Genomic DNA, 11,739 nt, shown 5'->3' with positions numbered 1-11,739 from the left:
AGCCTGCTCCAGGTGGTGTCCCAGGCAGGCATTCACATCCTGCATCCCTGGTTCCTTCTTCCTTAGGCTCCAGTGTAGAGTCAAAGACTCTTTCCCTAGTGAGGCCTTAGGTGACCTGGAGCCATCCAAACCAGATCTGTGTTGAGGATTCCCCAGTCTAGAAACAAATGTAAAGAAATGTTGTGTTGGCAATGGTGTCAAGAAAAGGGCTCCCGTGGTTGGCCAGGTGAGAAGAAAACTTAGACGGTGGGTAACAAACATTCAGGTATAGCCTAGAGTTAGACCTGGATGATAGTTCTGAGTCTCTGTTACTCAGCACGTTCATGGATCTGGATGACTCTGAGTCCTTCCCTGTGAAACAGACCTGCTCTCTGTGACTCTTGATAGGACTTCAATGCCATGCAATGGGTGTAGTAGCACAGTGGGAGCTTCACAAGGGCCCATTGGCATGCCACCCTAAGCGGAGAAAAGCAAGAACAATTTGGTAGAGGGGACGAGGCATAGCCTCTGATAACACGTAGCCTGGTGAGGATCCAGTGGAGGTGGAAGGCAGAAAAGAAGGTGAGAGCGCTGAAGCAGGACGCTTGTGTGTGCAAGATTGCTACTGATCAATGAGATGTGCAAGGTGAGTCCAGAGACCAGAGGCCCCTGGTCTCTGGTGGAAAATGTGCAGGAGAAGGCAGGGGTGAGGGCAGGCTCTAGTTGGATTTAGGGACAGAGTGAGAAGCGGAATGAAGCAAAGCTCTAAGAAAGGTGGTTTGTCAGAAGGGCTGCACGTGAACTCCATCTTGTCCTCTGCCTCATCTCAGAAAACTGGAGATTCGGGGACTCTGGGAAGGTGGAAGGAAGCCTTTGAGTGTGGGAGCCTGTGCCTTGTACTTGGGCTTCCTGGAGAGCACAGGGCCTGCTCTTTCCCAAGAAGCAGTGAGAAACGTTAACAAACTGCTCTTTGGTGGAGCTGTCTCTTCCAGCTCTGAGCAGAGGGAGTATGTCAGCCAATCTCAGTTTTACCTGTCAGGGTGGAGGAGGCTCCCCTCTTCCAAAGAAAAGCCACTTTCTTTTCCTGAAGCCAGGGTCTGTTTTCCAGATCCTGTGTTGTGAAAGGGAAACTGTCCAATGTCATTTGTCTACATTTTACTTTCAGATACAGTTAGCGGCTGGGGACTCTTTGCTGGGGCTGACAGTCTAGCCCCCTGTTACTCTGTGAGTACCTAGCCCCCTGTTACTCTGTGAGTACCTAGCCCCCTGTTACTCTGTGAGTACTCCATTCCTCCACTGACCAGGACTTTGACTAATCAGACTATTTGGAACTTCTAGTGGACTGCTGGTAGCCTGCAAACTTTCCCACAACTGAAGGATGCAGCTCTCTAGAACTCTAGGCTCCTGTACCCAGTCAGCCAATATAGCTACAGTGATGCCTCTGCAGTGGGAGGCAGAGTTGATGAGATCTCTGTAGAAGTACATTCTCCAGTGACCCAGGGGAGGCACGATGCCAGCACCTAAAGGATCATCAGTGGCTTCGATGCCTACTCATTGTCAGTCTTTTTATGATAGTGCATGCCATGCCTTTCAGACAGAACCTGAACTACATCAATTTTTTGTCACTAGCTCAGCCCCCTGGCTGTACAAGAGTCAGGAAGTAGAAAGTATTAGTCAGTTTCTGGTTCCCTGGGTGGCTTTTGGCTCCAGACAGTGGTTCATGTTCATAAATGCTCAACTGGATGGTATTCAGATCCAGACAGGGACTCTGAGGTCTGAGGTTCCACTGTCTAAGCATCAGATCCAGGACTCCCTGTGGCAGTGAGGAGGACTCTGGTCCTAAGACATTCCATAGTAACAGTATTTACTGTATGTAGAGATTTCTGCCACACTGCTGACTTAGGGAGGTTGCTCTGGAGAGAAACTGACTGGGGCAGGGGGAGGATAGATAATCTTGGAGCAATGGGAGCCTCGGTGACAGCCCAAGGCAGGAGGTGTTGTTGACAGGAGGGGCATATGGAAAGGGGGGGTGGCAGCACCTCAGGCTGTGTTCTGTACCTGCCTGCTTTCAGCATCCATGGCTTAGTACTCCTTTCTCTTACAGGGTGGGGGATCCTCCAGATCTCCCTGCAAAGTGACACTGCTCTCACTTTCGTAGACTAGGATCTGACATCTTCCAAGATATCCAGCCTGCCATGTTTGCTCCTGTTTTTACCTCCAGTCCATGGGACCCATGAGTCAGGCGCTGGCCTGGCATGGCAGACCTTTGTTAGTGGCACCGGAGGAAGGTTACCAGCAGTTCTGGGGGTTGAGGCCAGAGCCTTGTGCAGGGCAGGCACTGTATCACGATGTTTCATCCTCAGACTTCTTTCTACTTTTAATGTTGAGATAGACTCTCACTAATTGCCTGGGCTGGTCTTGAACTTGTTATCTTCTTGAGGCAGCATTAGAGGTTCATACCACTTTTAAACTGCAGAGAATCCTGCCTGGTCTTATGCTGATACTAAAGCTCCAAAGTGAGATGGGAACATATTCTATACACCCCAAAAGATGCCCATGGAGATCCTCCGGAGTCAGGGGGGAGCTTGCCTCTAAGTGTCTGACACCTCTGTCCCTTCTTGATCAGAGCAGGGCCTGTGGCAGTGCACTAAGCCCTAGGAGAGGCTGACAATGAGCTTCTAGACAACCTGTCCCCTCCTTGCTCACCTGTCCTCGATTCGGACCCAGAGGTCATTGAACTGCCTTGGCCGCTGGTGTTTGTTTAGTCTCTTGCGCCACTTCTGCCTTCCGAACTCCTCCAGCTGGCTTAGGCTGTCGGGGAGCAGGAGGTGTGGGGACAAGACTGGATCCTCCTCCTCAGGAGGGGTGGTGGGGGTCGCTGAGGTTGCTTCTGGGACTGCAGCAGCTGGGGTTGCTGGAGCTGGGCTGGCAGGAGAGGTGCCCTCAGGAGGGGGAGCTGGGCTCCCAGCAGCAGCAGGACTGCAAAGGGGAAGAGAATGTAAGTGTGCCCTGTGTAAAGGGGAATGCAGAGGGGATGTTTTCAAGGCAAGGGGAACTCCAGTGTGTCACTGCTGGGACAGACTGGAGGGACCCAGGGGAATCACTGTTATAGAGACAGAACATTGATTCATTCTTTCATCTTTTAGTCCCTAGACACCCCATAGCTAACATTTTCCTGAAACTAAGTATCAGCAGTGACTTAAACCAATGTCCCCCACCCCCTGAATACATCTCAAACCTAAAGTGATGACAGAGTAAAACACACAGGCCATGAGGTGGCCACACTGCTGAGGAGAACACTGACATATGGCAGAGATAGGAAGAAGAGCAGAGAGAGAGATGTGTGGAAAATGAGGTCTGTGCTCATATTTGAACTTGATCACGGTTTCCACTCAGCAATACCTCTGACAGAGGGATTCTAGGTGAGTTATCTTAACTCTGCAGTGCCTCAGTTTCCTGTTCTGTGAAGTGTGGATATGATGGTTTGTACGTCCCTGGAGACATTGTGAGGTTGTAGGTGAACATAAACGAAGGGCATATGATGGTTTGTACGTCCCTGGAGACATTGTGAGGTTGTAGGTGAACATAAACGAAGGGCTTAGAATAATGCATTAGTAGGCAGACCAGGCCATTGAATAATTAATACTATTCAGGCTGCTTGTGTTATCCATTCATCCAGCTGTCTGTGCACTGGATGTGTACTGAGCTCTACCCGAAGGCTGATAGATACAGTCTTAAAACCCATGTTACAACTCATGGCCCAGAATATGTATGACCAGTGCTTGGGAAGAAAGGGGAGGGAGGCAGGAATACTGCTGCCTGTTTCATCAGAATGGCATGAGTGTGAATGAGCTGAGGACCCAGCCCAGTGCCTGGTGCCTACCAAACCTCTCTGACATGAGCCACCAAGCAAAAGAACCTGATTCTGCAAGCCCTCAAGGGTCACTTAGTCATGTTTGTGGAATTTGTGCTCAAAGTAGGGTATGCCTCTCATCCTGCAGACATTCTTCCTTTTATTCTTTGCTTTCTGTGGCCCAAAAGGAATTCCTTGGGGACATCTGGCCCTGGAGGGTTGGGAGTGGTTTTAGGAATTGTGTCCAAGCAAACATCTTGTGAGGGAGGTGGTACCCAGGACTGAAAGCAGCCTGTCCTCCCTTCCCACATACTGCAACAGTGAGTGGGTGAGGGGCTTCTCTCTCTTTGAAGAGAAAAAAGGACATGGCTCAGCTCATCCTCTCCCAACCCCCATGGCAACTCCAGACTCCCAGGGTCTCAGCTATTGGAGATGCTGCAGCTGTTGAGGAGATAATTCAAAACAGTCAGACAAAAAGATCGCTACAGGAAGCACCTGTGGCCAAGGATGGCTTTTATTGTTGTTGCCTCCACTGCATTCCCAGCCCCTCTGCCCTGCCAGTCAGTTCCTTCATTCTCTGTACATGGGACTGAGGCTGAGAATCCTCTGAACGGAGCCTCCAGCGAGTCCATGGGGGCAGAGAAGGGGATTTCCTCTAATGCCTGAGCTCCAGATGAATAAAAGCCTGCCCGCTTCCCCTGGCCTGCCTGGCCACACACAATGAGCTTCAAGGGGAAGATCCTCTGGGGTGTGGGCAGGAGGGTGAAGTGAGAAAACAGGAGGGGACTAGAGGAATGCCTTGACCCCAGGGCTACCTTTATCCCCCTACACCTGCCCTCGCTCCCTCCAAACCATCTGGCAGAGCTCATAGGAAGTGACAGGAAGCTGGGATGGAGTCCCACCACCGAGGTTCCTAAGTTCCCACAGAAGTCACATGGAACTAGTTGGCATATGGAGTGGGCCTGTGCCTTGGGGACTGTCCTGCAAGTGAGTTCACGATAGGCTCGGATGTCCCAACTACATCAGGAATAGTCATAGTTCCTGCCTTGCCAGGCTGTGACCAGGAGTTAGAGGCTCCTAAAGACCCATGCAGTCAGCTGCCAATACCACTTGTCTGCTTGACTGTGATTAAAGGAAGCCTCCTTCAGACTTTGGGTCCTATAACCATAAGGACGGGGCTGAAATGACAATGGGGCCATTCTTGTGGGCTGATGTGAAGGTTCCTACATAAGGATTGGAGGGTGAATCTCTGAGTCTGAGGAGCCTGACACTGAGCTGAGAGTTCCAGGAGATCTGAGCTCTCGAGCCTGGTTATTTATTGACTGATGCTGGTACTGTAGATGCTCAGATAGGCAGAGCTGATCCCCATCCCTGGGAAAAAGTCCAGTGTGGGGACAGGTAGGTGGGGACAGTAGGGGGACAGGTAGGAACCCACATAGGAAGAGGTTGGGAGAATGGCTCTGTGGGCAGAGTGGGAGTGTCCTGGCAGGAAAGGGTTCATCCTGAGGAAGCCATGCAGCAGGTTCAGGCAGGACGCAAAGGACCATGAGTGAGTGGGGCAGCATGCAGTGGGTATGGACACAGGGAAGAAATCAAACTGTAGCCTCTTCTTCCCATGGCCCCATCTTCATTCATGGCCTGTCTGTCCATTGACTTTCTAAGGAATAACTGAGGTAACCTATGCCCCTGTCCAATTTATTTGTATCTGAACTCCAAGATTTGTTATTTTACATTCTGCTCCTGTTACCACTATACCAGGAGATCTCAACAAGACTGCATAGCAGCCTCCCTCTGTCTAACACCCCAATGCTTGGTTCAGTTTGTTCTCGTGAGACCCCGTCTCACAGAAGTCTGTTTCACATCTCTACCCTTAGGCCTGACCAGATCATCAGGGGGAGTGGGATTATAGCTTGCAGTCAGGCAGCAGTCCACAAGCCAGCTCCAAAATTCCACCATATACCCTGATGCTTACCTGTGAATGGCTTGCCCAGCAGGTGTGTGGTCCACCTCCAGCCCTGCCTGTCTTAGGACATCGATGACAGTGTTGTTCCCCAGAAAGTGACCTAGAACATAAGATGCAGTGTAGTCTTAGCCATATGCCAGGTTGTCATCCAGAAGACAGATGGTCATCCCTTGGGTTTCTGTCTGGGCCAATGAATTATACCAGTGGAGGTCCCCCAGTGGTCTTCAGGACATGTATTGAGACACAGAATGCCTGTACTTTAGCAATAAGGTTCCTTCAAATCCAAGTATTGTATCCCAGTGGCAAGACGTATACCTGGTCCACCCTGCCTGTATCCACATCCCAGCTCTGATGGTCACAGGCTGTATCTCTGCATGCTCCAGTTTCCTCACCTGTAAAGTGGGAGTGATTATAACTACCTGCTCTAGTCTGTGAGGACTCCAGAGAACAGGGGCTGGTATACAGTAAAGGCTCCCATGTGCTACCTATTTCATGACTGTGCCTAATGCTATTAAGCTGACCCTAGTGCCTGCTCACTCGGAGTGGGTAGCCTACAACAGCCATGAAAGGCTTAGCACGAAGAAACACCCCCAGCTCCAGCAGATCTATGGCTCCTCTTTGTAAATGCTTTCGGCAACTCATGCCTCCTTTCCCCAGTTCCCTGAGAGCCCTCCAGGGGGCAGAGGCCACCTTGCCACAGCCTTACGCATGGCCAGGGTCTTACACATGCTTAGCACGTGCTGGATGGATCTCAGCAATTAAATTCATTTCTTCATCATCTACCCATGAAGGCCCAGGTTCTAGAGAAGCCATAAAACCTTCCTGAAAATAGGACCCAGCAGATATTGACAGTGACCTAGAGGAGGTGGCCTTCAGAAGTGTGTGTGTGTGTGTGTGTGTGTGTGTGTGTGTGTGTGTGTGTGTGTGATGTCCATCTCACCTCCGAGCTACTATTCATTCTCTCAGCAAGCATTCGTGGTGCATCTGTTTTGTATGAGAAACCATAATACACAGGTGGATAGTTCAGTCCAGGGCGCAGAAGAAGGGGGTGGCCTCCCCTCACCAGGGTACAGGCAAGATGCCTGTATTTTTCAGGCTTTGATTAGGAGAGTCCTGTGGAGGCCAAGTGACGGTGGGTGTAGAAACTGCCTGGGTTAGGCCTTGTCCTCACCCTCTTTCCTGGCCTCAGTCTCCCTACCTTTGTCGTATGAGCATTTTGGACTGCCCTATGCTTCCTGAGTGCTCCAGGATCTCCCGATACTGAGTCTGCCTCATGGCTCCACAGGTAACAATGCCATCCTGCTCACATTTAGCTCAGATCCTGGGCACTTAAGCAGGGGGTTTAATCACCGTCCCCTGACTCTGATTGCTTGGCATGAGTGGTGACAGTTGAGAAGCAGGAAGGTCAGCACACCGACAGCCCCAGGGAGGCAGAGGACACAGTGGACGAACTGGCAGGAACAGACAAGCCCCTGAGTCAGAGGGAGTCTGCAGAACCTACTCTGCGCAGTGGTTGGAGCAAAGGGGCCACCCTCTGTCCTCTCGTCCTCTAGCTTGACACACAGCCATATCTCCCTAGCTGGCCAGCCAGAGCTCCTGTGGTTCCACCTAGAGATTACTGGAACTATCCCCACACAGGGAAGGATGCCAGGAATGTTATCACAGCCTGTGCTCTACTTCCTCTGAACCCTTGGGTGCACAGGCTACCTCCCAGAGTCTCAAGTTTTCTCTGTCGGAGGGAGGGATTGAAATGCAGGGTGAACATAGGCTTCCCTAGCCCATGGTCCACTGGGGAAAGTTTTGTTTTATTCAAAACCCCCTGAAAAGATGTTCTCCCATCTCTTCCTTCCTCCCTCCCCCCTCTTTCCTTTGCTTTTCTTCCCTCCTTTTCTCTCTCCTCCCCTTCATTTCCTCTTTTCTTTTCTCCTTGATTCCCTCCCTCTTCTCATAGTGAACACTGACTATTGCATAGCCCATGCTGGATGGTGACTGACAGCCTGAGTCCCATTCCGGCTCGCCTCTGTCTCCAATTCAGGCTCTTAGGATCAGGGCACTATCTCCAATGCATACAACACTGCAGGGAGTTGTGCAGGCATGTGGGACATCTACATTAGTGTGGTGACAGGGAAGACTTCCTGGAGAAGGTAGAGCTACTAGGTGAAGATGGGAGTGGGGCGGGGTGAGGGGTCTTGGTGGAGGGCAGCGTGGGCCACTGGAGGAGGAATGAGGCAGGCAGGGATCTCTATGCAGAAGTGACAAAAGGGCAGGTGTGAACTGTGAGAAGCATAGGTCCCCCAGATTCTGACTTTGACCTGGCATGCTGACAACAAGCCCCGAGTCTCTCCCTCAGCCTGTGTGCTGGTTAGTTTCTGTCAACTCCATACAGACCAAGAGTCACCTGGGAAGAGAGAACCTCAAAGGAGGAATGGCCTCCATCAGGGTAGATTGGTCAGTGGGCATGTCTGTGAGGCTTTTTAGAAATTTATTATTGATGATCAATGAGGGAGGGCTTAGCCCACTGTGTGAGGTATCAACCTTGGGCAGGAGACTGTTGGTTGGATAAGAAATCAAGCCGAGCAAGCCAGAAAGCAGCATTCCTCCATGGTTTCTACTTCCTGCCCCTCCCCTTCCTGGGAAATGAACTGCTACCCAGAAATGTAAGATAAACCCTTTCTTCCCTTAAGTTGCTTTTGCCCACCGTGTTTTATTACAGAAATGGAAACCAACTAAGACACCCTGTAACCCTAGCTTTCCTGTCACCGGTGTCTTTCCCCACAAAAGTCAAATGAACCTGTAGCTCTTTGTCCCAGAGAGGCAGGGGGAGTAAAAGCTCTTGGCCAGGATGTTATCTTAAGGGAGCTGAAACTGTCCCTGGTTAGGTTGGAGCCATCCCTTTCACTTGGCTGTTGAGCTGGAAGAGAACAGTGGGCACTCTCTTCAGTGCCCAGGAAGGACTCTGCCAGGAGCTCATGGCCTCTGTTCTGGACAATGAGGTAAGTCCTCCTCTCCATCCATGGAGAACTGGCTCTAACGATAAGCTCCAATGGTCCAACTGTGGTCCCCACATCTACCCAGAAGTCCTCAAGAGCTACCAGTAAAAACCGCAAATTGTGTGACGTCAAGGAGAAGCAGGTGACACCCACTGACTGTCTGAGGCTCTACTGTGGATTGTAAGAGGGCCCAGGGTTGGCGTAGCTCTGTGTGGCTTCTGGGGTGCAGACCTCAAGGGATGCTGCTTGGTTCTAAGCTCTGGGTGTCTCTGGTGTCTGCTTAAGAGCCCTCGCACTCCCTTAACCTTAAGGCTGTCTGAATTTGATTGAATTGGAGAAATCGAGAAGGTCTAGCTCAAGTTTCTACCGCCTCCCCCTCTGAGCCACACTCTTCTCTCCCCCTCTCATCCTTCCTCCTGGGATGGGAGGGTGGTGCTTCTCTTCTATGCTCCTTGTCCACCCTATATATCGACCCTTCTGTATCATCTATGCCCAGAACTCGGTGATGTAATCCTGAATCCCAGCCAGTGTTCCTGACATTTACCCTTTCTAGTTCTTGGTCTCATGAGCTCCCCAGTTTCAGCTTCTTAGTGCCCAAGCCTCCTTCTGGCCTGTGCCCTTGTCACCATGTCCTTACTCATCTGGTGACACCCTTGGTGGGTTTTCTTCTGCTCAGTCCAAACAGGAGCTGTGAAACCTGCCCTTGGCCTCTTTCCTCTTTGTTCTGCTCACACCTCGGATACCCACAGTCGCGATGACTACCTCAGTGGCCCATGGACACCTCCACCTCACCCTTCCAATGGAGCCCACTAACCCTGCTTGCCCTCCTCCATGCTATCACTGTGCCTCTACTGGACATTGCTACTCAAGCTATGCTGGCCTTCATCCTCCCACAGTCAACAGAGACCCTGGTCATCTCCTCTCAAATACACTGGACTGTCCAGCCACTACCACCTGCAGCCACACTGCATTGCTCATCATCCCCTTCCCACAGCAGCTAACCTGACCTGCCCGCAGCCCTGAGCTGAGTGACATGCTCTTACAGAGCCACCTGATGGGGGTGGAGGTGGAATACAAGCTTTCTGAGGGCGGGGCCGTGCCTGATTCATCTTTGTCCCCAGAGTTAAGCCCAAATCTGGCACCCCACCATGGCTCCACAAATGTTTGTTGAATGAATGAGTGACACAGCCTTTTTACTCCACATCCTTTCCATGATCTCATCCTGTCCCCAGGAGGTTCAAGTTTCCCCCATTCTTGTAGCCCAGCCCTGGCCCTTGGTGACTCTCCTCAAGATTCCACCAATCCTAGGAGCTTGGCCCCTATACAGGCCAGAGTCAGGGTCCAGCATATGCTGTCCCCAGGGGTTGGCAGACAGTGCTCAGGCTGGTCTCCAAAGTTGGAAATTCTGAACAAGGCACCACCCCCATGCTGGAACCTGCAGGCAAGGTGGTGGAAGGTTTCCAAAGGGGCCCCACAATGTTGGGGCTCAGCCTGCTTGGCTTGCCCAGCCTCCCTGGGGCTCCTGGCCACCACTCAGCATCTCCCTCCAGCATTAGCTTCCAGCTGTTCTCTGGCCAGCTCTCTGCAGGAAGACACGTTCCATTTCACTTGCTGAGTCCAGAGAGGACAAGAGAAGAGGAAAGAGAGGGTGGGGCATAGGGGGCCAAGGAGACACAAAGAGGGAAGTAGGAAGAAAAGCAAAGGGACTGTCTATCACAGCGGGGAGATGGGAGTGGGGAGGAAAGAACTTCAGGACCTGGGAAGTGAAAGAGAAGGACAGAAAAGAGGGGCCAGAGACCAGCTGTAAGAGATGTGGTAACAACTTCAGGGGGAGAAGAGGGAAGAGGAAAGATAGCCAGATGGGAAGAGAGAGAGGGGAAGGAATGAATATGATAGAACAGAGATGGGATGAAACCCACATAGAGAATGGAAGAGGAAGAAGCCAAGGAAAGAGAGAGAGAGGACCAGAGTTGAAAACGAAGGATGCAGTGGGGAGATAGCCCCAGGATGGGCAGTGTTAGATGGTCATCAGGAGCATTCAGGCTCGGGGAGTTCAGAGCTTCAACACCCTGGGGCAAGACAAACCAGGGGTCACTTACAGACATCTATATACAAACATATAGGTGTTTCGGAGCTGAGAAGAAGTTCCCTTCTTTTGGGTGTAGGATGGGATGTGCCAGTGCACAAGGCTTGGAGGACAGAGAGCATAGTCTGCCAGCCCCACCTGACCCTCTAGCATGGGCAGGTAGGACAGGGCAGAGCCTGGGTTCGATACTCAGCCTATCCATGAACCCTGTGGCCTTCGGCAGTTTCCTTTCCCTGTTTGTGTCTCAGCTTCTCCATATGCCATTGTGCCACCTGGCTTCCTGGGCCCTCCCCATGAATGGTTTCACCAGGTGGTGACTTGAATCCGTTTAGAAGCCTCTAGACCATGCTGTTCCACTTCATCCTCAAGTAGCCACTGAAGGTGCTCCCACTTTATAGATGAGGAAACTGAGGCTCAGCAAGGGGAATAGGACTTGCCCAAGGTCACACAGCTGGTACGAGGTAAGGCATTTTTTGGGCTTGTCCCCAGAACTGATCCAGTTCACAGCAAGCTCCATCACGCCCACTCTGAAGTACTTGGCGGCTGCAGAGATGCCAAGATCATGGTTGGGGGCAGGAAATGGTCAGAAACGTGTGTACCTTCCAAGGTTCGGCAGATTGGAGAGGAAAGTGTGTCAAGTGCTCAGCGTGAACAATGCGCCAATTAACTGGGCAATTTCAAGACTGCAGTGGGGGCTGGGTGGCGGAGGAGGAGAGAACCAGATGTTTTCCCCGCACAGGCTCCAGAGTAACGCGGGTGCCTTCGGCCAGCACACATGTTTTCTCTCCAGTGAGCATGCGGGTTTCCAGTTTTCTCCTCCTGGAAGAGGCATCCCAAGTCCGTATTTATGTTCCGTCTGAAATTAATG

General features: G+C 51.5%; 1 protein-coding gene across 2 annotated transcripts in view; it reads right to left on the bottom strand.

Moving 5' to 3' along the window:
• Window positions 1-11,739, bottom strand: part of Trabd2b (TraB domain containing 2B) — a 207,193-nt gene that overhangs the window by 9,118 nt on the left and 186,336 nt on the right. For both annotated transcript variants that reach the window (XM_031378224.1, XM_031378225.1), the window contains 2 exons: window positions 5,805-5,895; window positions 2,686-2,958 (listed from right to left, as the gene is read on the bottom strand). In XM_031378224.1, the coding sequence (XP_031234084.1) occupies window positions 2,686-2,958; window positions 5,805-5,895 (364 nt within the window). The remainder of the gene's footprint in view (window positions 1-2,685; window positions 2,959-5,804; window positions 5,896-11,739) is intronic.

This window comes from Mastomys coucha, unplaced genomic scaffold (assembly GCF_008632895.1).
Source record: "Mastomys coucha isolate ucsf_1 unplaced genomic scaffold, UCSF_Mcou_1 pScaffold18, whole genome shotgun sequence".
Taxonomy (NCBI): Eukaryota; Metazoa; Chordata; class Mammalia; order Rodentia; family Muridae; genus Mastomys; species Mastomys coucha.
Note: the sequence above shows the minus strand (reverse complement) of the source record. Positions and strands in the feature narration are given on the sequence as shown.